The sequence below is a fragment of the Athalia rosae genome, chromosome 4 (genome assembly GCF_917208135.1).
Source record: "Athalia rosae chromosome 4, iyAthRosa1.1, whole genome shotgun sequence".
Lineage (NCBI taxonomy): Eukaryota > Metazoa > Arthropoda > Insecta > Hymenoptera > Athaliidae > Athalia > Athalia rosae.
The window spans coordinates 3,227,425-3,246,908 of record NC_064029.1 but is presented as its reverse complement, the minus strand read 5'-3'; the positions used below and the strand labels follow the sequence as shown (position 1 = coordinate 3,246,908).

Sequence of the window (19,484 nt, the reverse complement as noted above, 5' to 3'; positions counted from 1 at the left end):
GCTGCGACTTTTATAAAACACGATAGAGTGCATTTGAGAAATGGCGTAAACGCGTAAATGCCCCGTAACAAACCCGTAAAATCCGATGCACTGAAAATTGAATTTCTACCAAAAATTTTGTATCACTTTTGAATCGTCCATCGACATAGAGTTATTAAAGTTTCTGCAAATAATGGAAACTGAAGCGGTGACACTCGAGGATGGAGAAGTCGTCGATGATGAGGTTAAACATTTTGCGTTTGACAGAAAGCTAACCTTTTTTTTACAAATATCGTGCGAAAATTACCTTCGTTTTCATATGAATTATTTGTCGCGATTCAATTTAAATACTGGCTTTCATGTCAGGCAATCCAGGGTTTGAAATAGAACATGAATCTGACTAACTCTCACATACTCATAAGCTTACCTAAAAATTTGCCAGACTACAGTTGACGCTCACAGATATTATTCGAAAATTATTACTAGCTTTTCAAAAATAATCCACTCGTGAAGTAAACATAATTGATTCCCATCCATTATCGACTTTGCTCGCAATGTTTTGTACATGGCAAAATGTAACATGATTCTGGTCCTATCGTAGGTTGTTGATGCTTTTGATGCATACAATGTTTTGCCACGACCCCATGCTGCTCCGAGACCTGAAGATTCCACAAAGCATCGTTACAGTGATGAATCTGACGAACCAACCGATACGGAGAGCGATACAGACTCGGATTCGGCTCATATTTGCTCCAAGAAGCCAAAAATGAAAATAAAACGTTGCCGAAATAAAGCTGCAGAGAAACAACAGGAGCAGGACAAATACAAAGTATGGTGCATGCAAGTACAAGAAGAAGCATTAACTGAGGAACTAGTTTCTTGCGGGGTAACGAAACGCGATTATCAGGATCGAAATGTGGAATACTACAATTTTCCTCTGAGGTACTCTCCAGATGAAGACCAAATACCTGGTAACCACAGCTCAGACTCTGTGAAAGAACCTGAACCTAGACTGACTAACAAAAGAACAAACGAGGACAGGACAAATCTTAAACTAAGACTTGGAAAAAGAAGAAATTCAATGGAAGTTGATGGCCCACGTGGGCCTGCCCGAAAAATACTAGACCTATGCACTGATGCCAACTCTGAAGATGCAGATGTTGCAGCAGATATTGCGGAAAAGCTATGCGAAAACAAAGATGATCTTATAAGTAAGCGAAAATATTTTTCATTCCTCTGACACACCCTAATAAGTGTTTCAATCACAATTCTAAACTCTTAGTAGCAAAAATACAGGTGACTATGTTCAGCGCAGAATTTGTTCCGAGACACTATATCTATATTTTTTTTTCAGAGAGAGTTGTGAGTATATTAGGAAAGGAAAAAGCAATTGAATTTTTCGAACGAACAAAAAAAATTGAAGAAGAGGGAGGAATGATGATAATGAATGGATCACGCAGGAGAACTCCTGGCGGAGTATTCTTACTGCTTTTGAAGAAAGATGATCACATTCCCCAGCAACAGATACGTGAAATTTTTCAGGAGGACCGTAAACAGACCACTGAACAAAGAAAACAAGTTCAGGCCTCGAATAGGAGACAAAAGACCCAACAACTCATGCGAAGTCTTGAAAGTAAGAATCCTAGTTCAGTCACAAGTAGGGTAAATAGTTGAAAAAAAAATTCTTCATGAACATGTCAAGAATTACTAGCTTTTGAGACAAAAATTGTCTGAACTTACGATATCAAATTACAGATGGCTCAGAAAAAGATCTTCCTGCTCTTTTGACTCGTGCTGAACTATCGACTAGGCAGATAGCAGAGGAGGCACGACTGAGAAGAGGCGAGGTGAGAGCAAGAGAAAGAACTCCTCCCGATTCAGACCGCCCTGTTACAAATCCCCCACCCAGTCCAGTAACGGATGACCCTGACCACACACCCCCTTCATCACGGAGACAGGTTCAAGATTATGCTGCGGACGATTTTCTTGATATCGGAGTGGATGTAGACAGTATGGAACTTTTTTAGAACTCAATATTGTAAGAATTTTTCATATTATTGATACAGCGCCCCAGATCTGTTTTGTGAACTAAGAAGTTCATCTGAAAAATGAGAAAGGCTACTAGGACGCTTGTGTTACATGGCAATCTGTGACATAGTTTTCAGGTAAACTGAGAGTGTTAATGACCGTTGAACAAAACTAGGAACAAATTGAATCAATTGAGTTGTTCTTCTGTCATCGTATCATTTTTTTTTCTTCAAACAAATTCTTACTTTTCTCTCAACTTGTTTGTTTTTCTCTTGTTGTGCGGATGAGTACATGGCAATATAGTTGGTTCTCAGGATTCCTATGCCTTCTTCATCTTATGCTTTATCTATACTTGTATAGGTGGTATTTGTGTGGCGAGGAGAGAATAATAATGTTTCTCTGTAGTTGAAATTAACAATGAATTGATTTAAATGAAATTAAATGTGGCATCACAGCCTCTTGTTGAATTGAATCAACATTCAATTGTACATAAAATTACTTTTTACTTTAGTTAACAATTTCGCATGTATTCTAATGTATTGATCGAATTAAGTTCAAACGCGAATTGAATACTAGAAAATTCATTTTATAATATATAATCTCAGTAAAACGCAAAAGCATCGTTCATACTTAATCAAAATGCCCACCTTCCCGTTCCACTTGATTTGCGCACCGAGCTGCAGACTAGGGCGGAGTTCGTATCAGTTGGAAAATTGCAGACGTACGGAAACCCAGTGGAGACATCAAACTGACCCTGCGTGTCGGTGTTCCCGACAATTCATCTCTCGGGATTTTTCAAAATACATACTGTCTTACGCCCTCTCACCTTCTGGGAAACGAGGGAAATATAGGATTATTTGGAATATGGAGATGATGAATGATTGATTCCACTTCTGAAATAACAGAAAAGTTTTCACAGATAAATCACAAAAATACTCTAAAACATATCTGAAAACGAGTTTCACGTTTATAGACAATCAATGTTAGAGATGAGATCTTTTTATCACAAAAATGAGGCATCGTCCTCTGGAACAATCCTTATGTGAGAGTCGACGTTGTCTGAATCAATTCTTGACATTCTGCTACACGTTCAGCAAACCTGAATGACAATTTAATTTTGTAAAGTTTGAATATAGATTAATCAGTTACATCTATGAGTGAAAAAATTATTTCTCTAATGAGATACAATTTTTAGGGCCATGGTATCAGCAATTAGAACCACCTGAAATGACGCGTTTCCAAACCACCTTAAATGAGGTAGCGTCCTCGGCTCGTTTCGATTTTTTGCCCAAGTGGAACGATCGCCATAAGTACAGTTTGTAGAATATGTAATACATTATATATTCTACATACTGTGCCGAGAGCCCTATGCAAACCACTAGCAGCTCAGCTTCCCGAATCTGGCAAAGAAAAATCTGAAACATACGAATAGAAAAAAAATAGTATAACAGATAATTTATATCATAATAAAGACATGATAATACACAGTAGTCTTAAATTTAGACATGGCATTTGCATTATGAATTACACGGATAGACGAACATTGCATGAATAAAAATCTTATGGATACATGGCCAATTAAAACTTGCGCAAGTCAATTACACAAAGTTACACACAAAACATGTACGTACATGAAACACTACATAAATGACATGAAACACGAAACACAACAGACAAATACATAAACATCATTATCAAACAAATAATCAACAGCACAAAACAGTAAGAAATATATGGGTTGCAACGGTGCCATTGCTGAAAAGAGAGAAAGCATTTGTCAATTAATTGATTAAACTCGAGATCTGAAACATACAAACAAATACATATAACAAACATATCATTAGCATATAAAGAGAAATTTTCTGTAAAAATAAAAAATGATCTTTGCTAGATAAAATAATTTCAGCTGCCAAAATTTCTGGATCCTGATGTGCGCCACGACCTCCACAATCGAAGACGTATTCTTTTGATTCCTGAAACAGAAATTTGAAACGTTATGAACCCTTTGAGGCGATGACGATCCGTCCGATTTTCCAAATTAGATATTGAAGTAGAAGGTATACGAGGTGCTGATTCCTGAAATCAGAAAGCAAACTGCATATTAGTAGCCAGAGACAGCCTGCGAACAAAATTTGATTAGTACGACGACATCCAGGATCTGTAAGAAAACTTGGAGAGTTTTCCGAGACTTCGGATCCTGAAATCAGAAAGCAAACTGCATATTAGTAGCCAGGGACAGCCTGCGAACAACATTTGATTAGTACGATGACATCCAGGATCTGTAAAAAAAAACTTGGAGTTTTCCGAGACTTCGGATCCCTGAAATCAGAAAGCAAACTGCATATTAGTAGCCAGGGACAGCCTGTGAACAAGATCTGATCAACAATAAAAGTAAAGACTAAAACCTAACATCTGTAAGAAAATTTTCATTAGTAATGGAACTGAAAACAAAAAGTCATGATTAGGACCTGTAAGAAAATTTACTAATCTGGAAGGTAAAATGTTGATTAGTATCTGACAAATAATCCCGTGGAAGTCAAGTACCACGCACAAAAAGGTGCGATAGTACTTGATTCCTTACAATTTTTCGGTTGTTGGGTTTAAAACGCATAAAGCGTTGCAATGAATGTTTTAGGCGCCAAGTTCGCGCGCATACGAGCAGCAGCGACGAAACTTGGGTTTTTATTTCACTTTAAATCCCTGAAAAAAAATCTCTCAATTCAAGTTTTCAATGCGCCTTGCAAGATGGCAAGTCACGCATACAAAAAATGAAATACATACATATACTAATACATAACATGCGATTCCTCGTCCTCGCGCTATACCCGCGCGAGCAGCGTCGGAGTTGGAATATTCATGCTAATGGAAATCGGAGAAATGCAATTTTTAATCGCATCCTCCTATTCCAATTAGCATTGGGGAGAGGAAAGAGGAAAGGTTTACAAATTTTTGGCGTGGCGGTCGGCGATCCTCTTCGACGCGAAGTCTTCGAGCTCAACGTCCACCTCGCTTCCATGCACCACGGCTGGTACGGAGAGCAAGGCGGACGCATTTTGCCCATTCCAAGTGACCGCAAATATTACAGGGAAGAAAGAAAACCTCAATCTAATTTAATTTATTTAGTTGGGAAGGAAAAGTGTCTATCAGATCTCAGCAAAGAGACCTAAAAGACCACATGAAAAGAATTATTTGAAAAATATGGAGTTAAATGTTACATAAAATTAATTAACGGAATTTGATAAACTCTACTCAATTGATCACTTGGAATTGCTGTGGAAAGAAAAGTTGCGCTTCCGATCTCTTGCCTACCCATTTTGTGGAGCCCACATCCCACCCAACGGTTAAAACTATTATTCACATACACACTGCTTATAAATGCCCTCGCGATGCATGAATTTACCTATACCTGCCTTTCACCTATAATTATCCAAGAAATGATTTTACTGACGAAAACCCCAATTCATACTTGCGCCGGCGCACCGAGAATTTCGTCTCACTCACATCTCACATTCATTGCCGTGGTATCTCGTTCAAAAAACTTACTGTTGACCTGTTGTGTGTGTAGAAATATAAAGGCTGCCCATGCCCCGGCCGAAGCCGTAATTTATTTAAATTTTGAGAAAAGGTGTGTTTGCTATCTGGCCGAAATTTAAAAAACATCAATGATCTTTAAATGAATTTAGTAAATTTACTCTTGCGTAAATATCATCAGTAAGAAAATGAGATTAATTAATCTCATATAATATTCATTAAGCAAGAAAAAATTAAGGGCTGAAAATTGTGTGTAAGGGAAGAAAATTCCTGAAATGATTAGACATCCTGTTATAGCTCTAGTGAATTTACTTATCGGTACCTAAAGACGGGTTCAAGTTTGATCAAAATTGAGTTGAAAGAATTGAAATTTTAAACATGCAAATAGATAAAAAAATATAGAGATCAAATTCAAAATTGATTCAGCTGATGGCTGATCATTAAATTGAGACTAAATGAATTCTGACTACTCGCGGAAGCTATCCAAGTCAATTCCTGATGTACCTGAAAAAGCTGAATCTATGGTAATGACCATCATTCGCGCGACAAAATTTTAATACCGATCAGTGATCGACGCAAACGAGATCGGTCACTGAAAATTATAGAAAATTTATAAAACGCGAGAGTCGATTGAACGACGGCCTTTACCGTTGCCTATGAGCTGCACACTCTTGCACTTAAATTTATCTAAGATGTGATTTATCTGAATAGTTCATATTCGATGAACTAATAGTTGACTGATTGCTCAAATAACTGATTGACAAATTAATAAACTGACTGACTGACTTAATCATTCATTGGTTTTTTGACTGATTAATTTCAAGGAAGAGTTTTATATGTTTGACGCTAAAGGGTGCACGTGCGCTATGCTCAACAGCAACCAACCCTACAATTACCTGATCTAATAAAATTGCAATTCAGGGTACCGCCACGCCATGTTACAAAAAGGGAACAGAGGAATGACACAATATAAAATACAACGACCCGATGCCAGCGTTCACCATCGTGTGAGCTGGCAAAGAAGTCGAGGAACTTTGAGTGCTGGGACTCACCATCGCTGCCGGTACCAAGACCGGACCCGAGCCGGTTCCCAGGCCTCGGGGGTCTTGGATTTTACCCGGATGTCTCTGCCTCCCTGATGGCTATAGCTGTGTAGTAGGTTGAAACACGTTGTATGGATGAGATGCTCCCACGAAGAACGATGCTATAAAATGGCAAGGAAAAAACCATGAATAATGAGGATCAAAAATTTGTGAATCAAAGGAAATAAATAGTTGTGGAAAATTTTAATTACCAAGATTTCCCACTTTATGTGGATGATCGATGATCAGCTATGGACGAGGTGACTACATCGGATGCAGTAAAAACGATTGTCTGTAATAACGAATTCCAAAAATTAGTACAAAGAATATCAGAATCTTTGAAAAATGAAATAGAAATATTCAATTATCAAACTCACCAATTTTTCCTGAGTCTAGCGAATATTAGAGATCCGATTGGAGTCTGCTGAACAGGTCAGGTAGCTTTGAGATTCTTCCCTGCTGTGTGCTGCAGACTCTGAGCTCTGTAATGCACAATAAAACACGTATAAATACCGCGGTTCTGAATCAAATTAGTCAGTACAATAAAAATCCCATGTACCGCCGTCGTATTTACGCCCGGTCTTCTAATTGCCGCAAGGAACTGAGCAAAAATAAATCTTTTCTCCTTTATTCGATCTACTAATGCGCAGTAAACTCCGAATAAGCGAAAACAACTGCACCAAAGACGCCACAAGAATGAAAACCAACGGTCAGAAACACAAGAATGTTAATCTCGAATCAAAATATTTACGCGACGCGCGAGTTTTTGTTTTGAAGCAGTTTGAACGGGTGAACCAATCGTAACAAGTCGAGTCAAGGGCGCCTGACCTCTAGCGGCACAAAACTCCGCTGCAGAGAAATTGAGAAAAAATTAATAAAATCAAAACTCACCAATTCACGTAGCAGGAAGAGCGGAGATCTGGTGCTTATTCTTCCAGTTATTTGTATGCACTAATTATGCACTTTGAGTCCACCGTGGAGATACTCGAGTTTCGACAAGAATTCAAAAATAATTCACAATGGCTACCGGTTCGACTTGTTGCGTCCTGCATCACCACTATTACAAGTTTTATTAAGCCAATTTTACACCCAGATGAGATAGGATTGTTCGAGTCACTGTGTGTCGATTTATCACTGGTTTTAAGATCTGATATCACAACGTATGATTAGAATTAGCAACGAATTTAGCGGAGACGAAGCAGATAGTCCGAAGTTTAATGTTGAACTGGCGTCGTGGGGAAGCGCTCCGTACTGATACTAGCTCCCTCGTTCTACTAAGCGGGCCAATCAGGGGCCGCGTGGCGGCGCGCTGGATCACGCGACTTTGCACCGACTAATACGACATATCGCCATTTTTTATGCGTTTAATCCAGCGGCGTCATACACGTGATTGAGGCGAAATCCTCCGGTTATTTATGACAAAACTAAGGATTTGGTATTATCAGGTACAGCCAAATTCACAGCGAGACACGGAGAACAACTAGACTCCTCGAAGTTCAACGTAAGAATGGCGTCGCCGCGCAAATGCTCGCTACAATATGGCCGCACCAATCAGGGGCAACGTAGAGGCGCGCTGGATCTCGCGACTTTACTGACTTTGATACGATGTATCCTCATTTTTAAAGCGTTCAATTCAGCGGCATGATACACCTCAATGAGGTGGAATTCTTCAAATGATTCTCACAGGTTTTAGAATTTCAAAATATTAGGAACAGTCAAATGTACAACAAGTTACGTGGAGACGTTGACTGAAGAATGGAGATCGACTACTATTCAAAGTCGCCCTCTATTACCCATGATTCATAGCATGTTTAAAACTGCAGTCTGCTGCAGTGAACGTCAGTGTCAGTGGTTTGTCGGCTTCGTACGGTTACGCCCAACCGATGGTGACCAATATCTTCAGCATGACACTTCGGATATAAGAGGTTAGATTATGTTGGATCGCTCGAATGGAAAAATTATGGCTAACAAACGAAAGAATAGAGAAGCGTGGGCACCAACCGGGTTTGAGGAATGGGTCAGTAAAATTCCACAGTTATATTTCCGTTTTATCTCGGAAAACTTGATTTCAATTATGCATTTAGGGGGGTTATATGGCTGCCAAGAAGGCGAAGCTCGAGGAGCAATTCCAGGAACGAGCTGCATTTGAATCAAAAAATAACTCTACAATTTTTCAAGGAATTTGCATATTTGTCAACGGCTACACAAAACCCTCAGCCGATGAAATACGCTTACTTATGATGCAACACAGTGGAGTCTATCACCACTACATGCGGCCCCGTATCACAACACATATCATTGCTTCAAATTTACCCTATTCCAAAATTATGATGCACAAAAAGAGCCAGAATCCACTTCCTATTGTTAAACCAGAGTGGATTACCGATAGCATCAATGCTGGTAAACTATTGAATTACCAGGACTATCTTCTTTACTCACAACATACCCGAACACAGCCTAAACTGGCTTTTGCTAAAATTACCACTAGAACTGTAAATACAGAAAACAAAGCAACTGAGCTGCAGCCTGATATTGAATCGATTTCATCTGATAAGTTAGGAAACACAGATTCAGCTTCTGTTGCAAACAAAGTATCTGTGACAAACAGTACAGAAAGTTCAAAATCAAATCCATCTAGCATAAAAGCTGCAAGGCTGAGTATATCCAATTCATCTTCAAAGGAAACGTCTCCAATTAAAGTGCCTGGAAGTGAATCTGTTAATTCAACAAAGAATCCGGATTTCCTCTCTGAATTTTACAACAATTCAAGATTACATCACATTTCCACTATGGGAACTATGTTCAAAGATTATATCAATGAATTGCGAGATAAAAGTGACAAAACGTTCCCTGGATTAAAGAGACTAAAACAATTTAAAAAATCAACTCGGATCTCGACCTCTATGGGTCAGCTTCACTCTGATTCTGAGGAAGAATTAACTGATTCACCTGTATTAAACTCTTCATCAGCAAAGCAGGAACCAGTCATCATGCATATAGATATGGATTGCTTCTTCGTATCAGTTGGTTTACGAAAGAGACCAGAACTACGTGGGCTGCCTGTTGCTGTTACACATTCTAAGGGGAAGACAGCTCCGCAAAATGGTGCTACTCGAGAAGCAGAAGTAAAAATGTACCAGGAAAGGCTCAAGCAGAAATTGAGTAAAATACATAAGGTCTCAGAAGATAATGAATTGCCATCAAGAGTTGGTAAATTCACTGAAAACTCTTCTCTGGCTGAAATAGCTTCATGTTCATATGAGGCAAGAAAAGCTGGAGTTAAAAACGGGATGTTTATGGGGCAAGCACTGAAGCTTTGTCCTAATCTGAAAACTATAAGTTATGATTTTGATGACTACACTGAAGTATCTTACGCATTATATGATACAGTTGCTACCTATACTTTAGATATCGAGGCAGTAAGCTGCGATGAAATGTATGCAGATTGTACGAAAATTATCGCAGATTCTGGCTTACAGCCTCTAGAATTTGCTACAATCATCAGAAAAGAGATAAACGAAAAAACAGGCTGTCCAGTATCCACAGGGTTTGGACAAAATAAATTACAAGCCAGATTGGCTACTCGAAAAGCCAAGCCGAATGGACAATTCCATCTCCAGCGTGAGCATATTCAACGACATATGAGCTCTATGAGTATCAGAGACCTGCCAGGTATGTCTATTTTTCTGTTAATCTCTCATATTTTCAAAATAATAATTTTTGTATTTGCTAATAAATTGTTGTTCAAAATTAGGTGTTGGTACCACAATCAATTATAAGTTAAATGCAATAGGAGTCCACACCTGTGCAGAGTTGCAGAGCGTTTTTTTAGGGGAACTTCAGAAAGAACTAGGTAAAAAGACTGGAGAAATGCTATACAATATGTGCCGGGGTATAGATAATTCAAAGTTGAACTTGGAGCATGTGAGAAAGTCAGTTTCGGCCGAAGTAAACTATGGAATTAGATTTGAGAATACCACAGATGCTGAAAAGTTCTTCAAACAATTATCTGAAGAGGTTTGCAATCGACTCACAAAAGCCAGTGTCAGAGGCAGATGTATCACCTTGAAACTCATGATCAGATCCAAGGATGCACCTGTGGAAACAGCTAAATACATGGGCCACGGACTTTGCGATCATTTCACCAAATCAAAGAATCTTATTTCACCAGTAAATAACGTTTCCATTATTCTTAAGTGAGCATTATTATCTTTTAACATTCTTAATCTGAGAATTTCACTTCAATCATATAAGTCTGTCATGAAAATTTCTACTCTTAGGGAAGTACTCAGTATGTGGCATCAATCACAACAGCTACCAGAAAATGTGAGAGGAATCGGTATACAAATTTCTAGATTAGAACCCACCAAAAAATGTGGTAATTCTGATCTTATGTCATTCCTTGGCAAAACAAAACGTGCAATCACAGATAATAAGCCAAGTATGTTAGGTGATGGACTTGTTGTAAGAGAATCAGAACCCAACACATCAAATGTGGATCAAATCTATGAACACTTTCCATCAGTCACAACTCCCAATAAGAAGTCAGTAGCCACTGACACTTCTGAAAGTATTCTGAAGCTCAACCAAAGCACAAAGTTGATTCCTGAATCCAACCACGGTATAGAATCCACGGATACTGGGGAGAGTAATGTAAGAAAAACAACATCTGGCATTACTCAGAATCATGAGGTACATACAGTTTTTAAATCCTGCTCTAAAACGCCTGCACATGACGAAACAGTTCCATCCACAAGTGGAGAAGACAAAGAGTTCATTGATCTTGAACCTGCCCCACTTATGGAAGATATTGATAAGTCATTTTTGGCTGCATTGCCCGAGGACATTAGAAACGAGGTAATAACAGCATCTAAACAATCGCACGGCACAAGCATGAAGAGTAAACAAGATAATCCACATTTGGTTCAGAAGAAACAAGATTCTTATTTTAAGGAGTCTAAACGAAATATAGAGAGACCTAAAAAATCTGAGATGCCACCCATCCAAGAAATCGATCTTGAGGTTCTACTAGAGCTACCAGATTCTATCAGAAATGAAATACTAAATGAATATCGTGCTAAAGCAAAAGCGACCAAGCAGCCCTCAGTTGCAAGTCTTAGCTCAGAAAGTAATGAAGTTCACAGCAATTCTCCAAGTGATGAGACAAATCTATCGATTTCCCAAGTGGATCCGGATGTTCTAGCTGCTCTACCAGAAGATATACAAAACGACGTTAAAAATTACTGTGCTAATGTGAAGATAGGAAATAAGGCGAAATCTGCACAGATAAAAGAGAAAATAGTTTTAACTTCTGAAAAACTTCCAGCCACAAGCAAATTGACAACCAATCAGAAAACTAAGTGGAAAATTGTTAATTCAAAGAATATTAAAACTAGTAAAAACAAAAAACCAAACGAAGTGATAATTACTAAAAGTATCAAACGGTCACCTGAATTAAACCAACAAAGTATGGAAAGTAGTATCAGGGATGTACAGCCAATGCTACCTGACGCAGCAGAGATCAAAAGTACACAAAGACCAATCAAAGAAAATGTGGTTGAAAATATAAAATCATTGAGCATGATTGCAAAATCTGGAGATCCAAATGATCAAAAAGCTGTACTAGGATTTTTGGTTCAAGAATTCATGAATCTATCGTTACGAGAGGTGTGTATGCAAATTCGATTTAACATTTTTTGCGGGATTTGGGAAATGTAGGTTACAAAAGGGAATAGGAATACAGAATCGATGAGACAGAACGTAATAATCAACTATTTGTAATTATTTAATGCATTATGACAGAAAAATAATATTAGTACAATAATTGTGATGTGATAGATAATAATTAATAAGTTAAAACTTTTAACATTGGCCTGACTATCAATATCCAGTTGGATTTCGGTATAATAAATATTATTTTTTGATTACTACATATTTACATTCGGTTATTGAATATCTGTTGTATTGTTCAAGTATTCAAAACTTGACCTATGTTGAATATAATTTCGTAATAATAGCAATACAAATATCAAGGCATCCATGCATACAATTATCTATTATAACACCGTTATCGACCTAAAAAAGAAGCGACTGTCAATACACAGCTAGCTTTTTGCTTATGCATACAAATAACAGATGATCTATGAGGCGAAAGTATGTATTCTTTATTGATTCCTAAGTCGATATACCTAAGTTAATTAATATGAGTTCAAAGGTATTAAAATTTCAACAAAAGTCGACAAATTGATTCAATACGCGCGTTATTAATTCCATACACATTTACAAAACAGGAGAAAATTATTCTATAATTCTACACTTTGCCAGTGTCCACAACTTGGAAAAATAGACGGTAAACAGGATATTAGAAATGTAAAAACATTCTATAATAATTCAATACTACGATCAAAATTATTCGTTCTCATTTTTCCTGATGAATCACCTCATCAAGTGAATTGATTGATCTTCCTCCATATTATCAAATACTGGAGTTAATTTATTGTGACTAATTTCGGTAGCAAAAAATATTTGTCATTCCATAAGGATCATTCCATAATGCTAACAATTATCTATTTTTTAGGTGAAACTACAAATACAAAATTGGATATTAGAGTCAGATTCTGTGAACGATGTAGACTTTTTAGCGTTCACTTCATTTCTCAGCAGCTTACCAAAGAAAAAGCGCATAGAAGATTTGCATGTATTACTGAAGACCATGCACAGGTAAATGAAAATTTGAAATTCAAGCAACACTGATGTTTTTCACGGTAGCGTATCATTGTCATAAAAAATAAATTGATCTTTGTTCAACTACGCAGGTGTATCGAGAGAACTGGACTTTGCCTTTGGCATCAGACTTATAAAAAAACCGTCGAACACGTCCAACGCCACATGCTAGCTATGTATGATAGCTGCCTGATGGTATCATCGATAGAATGTGAGCATCTTGATTGCAAAAATTTTAGAACTTAAAGTGGCGAAATGATCTCTGCATGAATGAAAAATCGATGGCAGATATTAACATAAAGAACACTTACCTGGCAGATACTCCGAAAAAGTTTAAAAATAGAAAGTTTCAAGTTTACAAAGCAAGCTCAAACCGTTTAAGTTGGTCTATCGGTTGAAGTTGTAACATCGGAGTTTCGAATAAAAAAAAAATATATATATATGTATATATATATATATATATTTGAAGAAATAAATAAAACTAGTTCAGGAATTGCTTGCCATGTATTGGCAGGAAGTTGTTAACTTCGTGTCTATGTTTTTGTAATATATATATTTTTTAAATATAGCTTTTACTTTTTTTGTTTGTTGTTGTTACGCGCAAGGGTGGTGAAAAAATAGAAAGGGGTAGATCAGGGCTGAACAACATTGCTACTCCCACTCGGTTGTACCTGGCGGTTTAGACGTCAAATCGTAAAGAACTCGAGAAATGCCAGGCACGTTTAATATCTCTGTCACCATCTTATTCACCACCTAGAAGAATACCGAAAAAACCATAATTAATTTGAGTCAATTTTAATAATGTGTGGGCTTTTGATGAACTTACATGCACGGGCAAATCAGTACCAGGGATTGCTGGAGTTCCGGTCATAAAATCACTCGAACAGAATGGCCTCAAGACAATGGAACGCTGGCACGATGGTGCTCGAAGCGCAATATCTCGATCGAAATGTACCGGGATGAGAACAACAGGCATTTGACTAATCGCACTCAAGCATCCATTAGAAGCCAAAACTTGATTTGCTACATGGTCAGCCTGTCGTAATGTGGCGATCACATTGGCTGTGAGGTATGTGGGGGTAATGTCTGTCACAGGATGATGAACTAGTTCTCCAAAGATATAGCAAACACGATTTACATTGTGACAAACGCGTGGAATTAGTCTTGCCAAGAATAACATATCTTCCCAGTTCACTGCTTCCCCGATACTTTCTTTCACTGATAATCCAACTACGTAGCTGTAACTCCGCCGATCTCCCTGTGGTTTTGGGAATCACATTTATAAATGTCTGTGAGAAACAATTTACAATTTTCGTAAATTTCTCATTGACTTTGGCAATGGGGGATTGGATTTTTTGGTTACACAACATACCTGTACGCCGACGCTACGAACAGGTAAGAGAGTTGCGGCAATGTGATGTCGACTTGAAACACGTCTCAAATGCTGACGTTCAGCCTCACAAGTAGCTCCTTCTACACGATTAAGCAATGCATGTTTTTTCTGAAGTTTTTGCTCGTATTCTGCCATTATTTTCACGATGACCTGTAATGATGTAAAACATATTCCGAACCAGATGAAGCAGGATAAAAATCCAGAAAAAATTAAAAGTGATAAACAATTTTTATAAGGGTCATCAGGAATGTGCTCACAGTACCTGTGTTTCTGAGAAATCTTTGTCCATAAAAGGTTCATCGGCACAAAGAATTCTTATAGCGAGTCCAGGGCCAGGAAAGGGATGCCGTGTAACAAGCGGTGCTGGTAATCCTAAGTCACATCCCAGCTGCCGAACCTCATCTTTGTGAAAGTCTTTTAGAGGTTCAACTACACGCCCTTGAGCTCTCAAAGCTCTTACTAGTTCACTGTCATTGTGATGCGTTTTTATCGCGTCTGCTTTACCTGCAAATAATAATTGAAAGGTCCATACAGCCGGTATTCAAAACTAATTCTAAATAGAATGGAAATATATCGCGTTAATTAAAAACTCACCACTTGCTAGACTACTAGCGCTTTCTATGAGATCAGGCCTGAGAGTTCCTTGACCTAGAAAAACTTCTTCAGGTTTGAGACCCATTTCCATCATAGCTTCATTTGCGACCCGCACGAAAACGTCACCTATTATTTTGCGCTTTTCTTCGGGATGTGTGTTGGCGCATAACATCTTTGTTAATCTAGTTCTTGGTACTACTATGACTTTATTATTGGAAGTACTGCTATTCGTCAGATTAGCGTTATCCATTGGAACTACCGTCGTACCCTGAAGAAAACGATGCCCGGCATTTACTACTCTTAATTTAAGTCCCAATTGAGCTAAACTCTGCTCAACAAACGGTGTTTCACCCTTCCTCATGAACCCATTATCGATATGCAACGCGATCACCTGCTCCTTTCGCAAAGCTTTGTGTAGCAGAGCTGCACATACCGTTGAATCAACACCACCGCTCACAAGTAACTAGAATTAATGACAAAGTGAAAGTGGATCGTTTGGACAGAACTACGAGTAAGGGTCATTTGGACAGAATATGATTTGTACAGCAAAAACGGAGTGAGCATCGTTTGGACAGAAATCGTTCGGACAGAAACGAGTAAAATAGTCAAAGAATTACTGGAATACTTTTGGTTGGTACTTCACTTACCAAAACCTTGTTATTGCCGACAGTATTTTTTATATACTGGATGCATTCGGTCTCACGACTTTGAAGAGTGAAGTTGCCTGTGAGACCAGCAATGCCAAATAAAAAGTTGCGTAACATAGCTTTGCCATTAGGGGTCAAATCCACTTCAGGATGAAATTGCACCCCATACAAATTCAATTTATCGCTTGCAATTCCAGCTACGAAGTTTGCAGATACAGCAGTTGAACGAAAACAGTCTGCAACTCTGTCTATGCTATCCCCATGCGTTAGCAAGACCATTTGTTCCTTTTCCAGTCCTCTGCAAAATAAATTTGTTATTTAATTCAAGACTTATTTGTGATGTGCATTGATTATTAATGCAGAGCAGTATTAATGCGCACTTGAACAAAAGGCACTTGCTGTCCACTTCGATGGAGAATTGGCCATCTTCACGTCCCTCTTTTCTAATAACAGTGCCTCCAAATTCCTTATTCATCATTTGCATTCCATAACAAATACCCAGAACAGGGATTCCTATCCGAAAGATATCTGCGTCGTACCTGGGAGCATCTTCGGCATAGACTGAACTTGGTCCTCCCGAAATGATGATGGCTCTGTAAATTTCAACAGGTAGGTGAAAACAATCTTGGGTAAAAAATGATGATCAAGGGGATATTGTATCAGAGAAATTTACTTGTATCCTTTTTCCTTAAGGGTGAATGCAGGTGTGTCGAGAGGAAGTATCTCGCTGTGAACATTCAGTTCACGGACTTTGCGATCAATCACCTTCCCATATTGAGCACCTGCATCCAAAATGGCCACACGTTCATCGAACCCAACGACCCCCATAATGCTGTCGTCGGCTCCGTTGTTTCTCTCAGTATGAAACAACAGGCCATCTGCGCTTTTTTCCATACCGCTATTGCCGCTATTATTATCACTTTTGATATTTCCACAGCAACACTAGAATTGAGTAAAGAAAGTCTCAATCAATAATTTTACATGTACTGTGTCTATCGGTGAATATATCTACTGTTACATAGAGCACCAAAATATTGTCAAAGTATGAACAACTTTGCTCGCAGCTTTTGATTCAATTTGTTTGATACTACTTCTAGCAGTTTACCAGCTTGAAGCACTTGTGCATTGTTCAGCATATCACGGATATCGAAGAGAATAAGTCATTCCAGCTGAGAAAGCAAATATCAATTATCAAATACGTTCATAATGCATTTTGTGGACGAAATGTTGGCGCACTCGCCTGTTAACATCGTACAATGCTAGGGCACCGACTACCAGTTTATCTTTCGCTTTCAATGATGTTGGTTTGCAGACTAAATTCCTTTGAATGAGTTGCTCGATTTAGACGAGTAAGATTTCAGTGATTATTTTGTAGTGAACACTTTGATTGATCATCCAGTATTTTCCTAATGTAATTGCTATATCTTACAGATACAATTTGCATCATGTTTACCATAGAATGTACATGACATATTAGACTCTTTAGCAATCAGAAAGACTAGATAATGTGAGCAGTAACAGCACTAACAATGACATCCATCACCTTGATTGTGTTTTTAGTAAATTGGGGATGAAAGAAATTTCATTGACTTTGTAGAATGTTTTATAATGAGTAAATATCAAAAGACATTCAAACATATTTGTCATTCTAGGAAATGCCACGATATGGAACACTCCGCAGGGCAATATATTATGTTTTTACTACTTTATGGCAATAAATTTCTGGAATATCAAAGTTTGTAAACCAAAAGTTTCAAAAAAATTATATCTGAAATACGATGAATTGCAGCTTTTCTGAACACCTGTCAAACTTTGGTACTTGAGCGAACGTCATACTACTTACTGGTCCAAAAATAAACTCTAAAGAAGGCTTGCTACAGCACAGTTGCTATTATTAAGCAACAATGTTCAAGAGTCATTCCACAAACAAATTCTACTGGTATCAGCTGATGTTAGAACAATATTTGGTAATAACGTACACAAAAATAAGGCTTGCAGATTGAAATTGCACAATAGTATTTGAGTAGTCTTCCATTTACACGAATGCATGCACACCTTCTTTTATCCTCACTACATACCTACGTGTGAGTAGCAAATGTATATAAATAAATGAGGGATGATGGTGAGCTTTTGAACATTTTATACTTAGCAAGTTGTACAAAAAATGGACAAGTGTGGACCTCTCTGGGGTACAATATTGTATAATCATGTAATGATAAAGAAAATTGCGAATTCTAGTGTCATCATAGGTTATCATAATCTTTATGAGATGAAGTTGCAAATCTGTAAGATGTATGCTTCTTCAGTATGACGAAATAAATGAAATAATAATCAACTTGGATTGATTAACCGTTTCTTGTTGATTGTTTCTAATATTTTGTCCCAGACAATCCACGTTACATGGCTATTTTAAAAAACATGCATACATTGGTGTGTATACGTGATGAAATTACCTTGAATATTTAGATAACATATGTATTTGTACCACAAGAAAATTTATGCCATTTGGTTTATACAAGTTTTAAAGTTACGTGACTAACTTTTCATTTTATCAGGGAAATATGTACACTGCCATTGAAATGGAAAACCTAAAGAACTGTAGACAGAGGAAAGAGGCAGATTAGTTTCTTGAGCAGCTTGAACGATTGACAGGCACGAGGGCCCAATTCCGAGATGCATTGGATGCCTTTAGGATGCTACAAAGTTGACACATATATTTATGTGTCTACGGGGTGCTGAGGATGATTTGGGGTTTCTGGAGCAATGTGTTGTTCAAGGATGAAAACAAATCGCCGGCCGTAAATTTGTGACCACGTTGCGAAAAGTGTTAATAATTCTGGAGTATTAAAAGCAGAAGTAGAAGAATTTTCAATCATTCAAATTTACAATATGCAAAACTTACCGAATATGTTTAAATGCTAGTTTAATCACTAACGAGCCACTGGATACAGAGAAATTAATTAGAGAAAAACAGAATATGCACACACAGGAGAAGGCGGCCATTAATTCGTGACAGTGCTACGATCACGCGCATGTCGAGTCTGCCAACTACATCATGAAAAAATAATCATCCGCTTCCCCAATGCGTTGTCTTGAAAGATTCCTAAAGGCAGTCGGCCCCTGGAAGGGTTGACTGAAGATACTGGAAGGGTAAAAATCTGTCCGCTGCAAAATAAATTTAAAATCCAGTCTGTGCCTTGGCCAACAAATTGAGACCTACGAATTCGTTGCCTTAGCGAAGTTCAGCGTCGTAGGGCAGCGTAGGGACCCGTAAGAGACCCCTGACTTACCTTACAATTAGCCTGACTTAACAACTAAGAGGCATCTACCAGATGTCGGTCAAGCTATGTGCAGGATGATGTTATGTAGCCGATAAGTGCAATATCATAAATCCTCAGTCAACGGTACCAATCCTCAGTCAACGTCGTTCTTGCTGCTCAAAGTTTAAAGTACCATCATCAGTCAACGCACGGGTCAATCAGCGTTGACTGAAGATTGGTAATCAGT

At 38.0% G+C, this 19,484-nt stretch overlaps 3 protein-coding genes and 1 long non-coding RNA gene across 5 annotated transcripts; 2 read left to right on the top strand and 2 right to left on the bottom strand.

Annotated features, from left to right (window-relative positions):
- The first annotated feature begins 17 nt into the window (after positions 1–17).
- On the top strand, positions 18–2,624 carry LOC105689585 (phosphorylated adapter RNA export protein). Its single transcript, XM_012406721.4, has 4 exons — positions 18–223; positions 581–1,190; positions 1,334–1,612; positions 1,735–2,624. The coding sequence occupies exons 1-4, from the start codon at positions 173–175 to the stop codon at positions 2,004–2,006; spliced, it is 1,212 nt and encodes a 403-aa protein (XP_012262144.2). The 5' UTR covers positions 18–172; the 3' UTR covers positions 2,007–2,624.
- Positions 2,625–6,172: 3,548 nt separating this feature from the next.
- LOC125500755 lies at positions 6,173–7,833 on the bottom strand. The gene is made up of 4 exons (XR_007278219.1): positions 7,512–7,833; positions 6,998–7,102; positions 6,833–6,912; positions 6,173–6,742 (listed from the first exon to the last, which is right to left on the bottom strand). It is a non-coding gene; the product is annotated as an uncharacterized LOC125500755 (long non-coding RNA).
- A 626-nt stretch (positions 7,834–8,459) lies between these two features.
- On the top strand, positions 8,460–13,759 carry LOC105689558 (DNA repair protein REV1). Its single transcript, XM_012406645.3, has 6 exons — positions 8,460–8,637; positions 8,705–10,292; positions 10,375–10,816; positions 10,901–12,287; positions 13,198–13,340; positions 13,436–13,759. Exons 1-6 carry the CDS (start codon positions 8,554–8,556, stop codon positions 13,587–13,589), a joined length of 3,798 nt encoding a protein of 1,265 aa, XP_012262068.2. The 5' UTR covers positions 8,460–8,553; the 3' UTR covers positions 13,590–13,759.
- A 118-nt stretch (positions 13,760–13,877) lies between these two features.
- LOC105689559 (GMP synthase [glutamine-hydrolyzing]) lies at positions 13,878–19,414 on the bottom strand. 2 transcript variants are annotated; one of them, XM_012406649.4, is made up of 10 exons: positions 19,268–19,414; positions 18,880–19,142; positions 16,651–16,919; positions 16,358–16,570; positions 15,978–16,275; positions 15,331–15,793; positions 14,999–15,240; positions 14,716–14,886; positions 14,170–14,601; positions 13,878–14,096 (listed from the first exon to the last, which is right to left on the bottom strand). In XM_012406649.4, the coding sequence occupies exons 3-10, from the start codon at positions 16,869–16,871 to the stop codon at positions 13,995–13,997; spliced, it is 2,142 nt and encodes a 713-aa protein (XP_012262072.1). In that variant the 5' UTR covers positions 16,872–16,919; positions 18,880–19,142; positions 19,268–19,414; the 3' UTR covers positions 13,878–13,994. The 2 variants fall into 2 exon arrangements, with proteins under 2 accessions (XP_012262072.1, XP_012262069.1); XM_012406646.4 differs by lacking the exons at positions 18,880–19,142; positions 19,268–19,414 and adding an exon at positions 17,083–17,800.
- Between the last annotated feature and the right edge of the window lie 70 nt (positions 19,415–19,484).

Coding starts and splice junctions, on each gene's coding strand:
- LOC105689559 (XM_012406646.4), bottom strand. CDS start 17,103: ATGCACAAGTGCTTCAAGCTG. Junction 16,571..16,650: donor CTTAAGGAAAAAGGATACAA/GTAAATTTCTCT, acceptor TGAAATTTACAG/AGCCATCATCATTTCGGGAG. Junction 14,602..14,715: donor TTCGTAGCGTCGGCGTACAG/GTATGTTGTGTA, acceptor CCAAAACCACAG/GGAGATCGGCGGAGTTACAG.
- LOC105689558 (XM_012406645.3), top strand. CDS start 8,554: ATGTTGGATCGCTCGAATGGAAAAATTATGGCTAACAAACGAAAGAAT. Junction 8,638..8,704: donor CAACCGGGTTTGAGGAATGG/GTCAGTAAAATT, acceptor TTATGCATTTAG/GGGGGTTATATGGCTGCCAA. Junction 10,293..10,374: donor GAGTATCAGAGACCTGCCAG/GTATGTCTATTT, acceptor GTTCAAAATTAG/GTGTTGGTACCACAATCAAT.
- LOC105689585 (XM_012406721.4), top strand. CDS start 173: ATGGAAACTGAAGCGGTGACACTCGAGGATGGAGAAGTCGTCGATGAT. Junction 224..580: donor GAGAAGTCGTCGATGATGAG/GTTAAACATTTT, acceptor GTCCTATCGTAG/GTTGTTGATGCTTTTGATGC. Junction 1,191..1,333: donor AAACAAAGATGATCTTATAA/GTAAGCGAAAAT, acceptor TTTTTTTTTCAG/AGAGAGTTGTGAGTATATTA.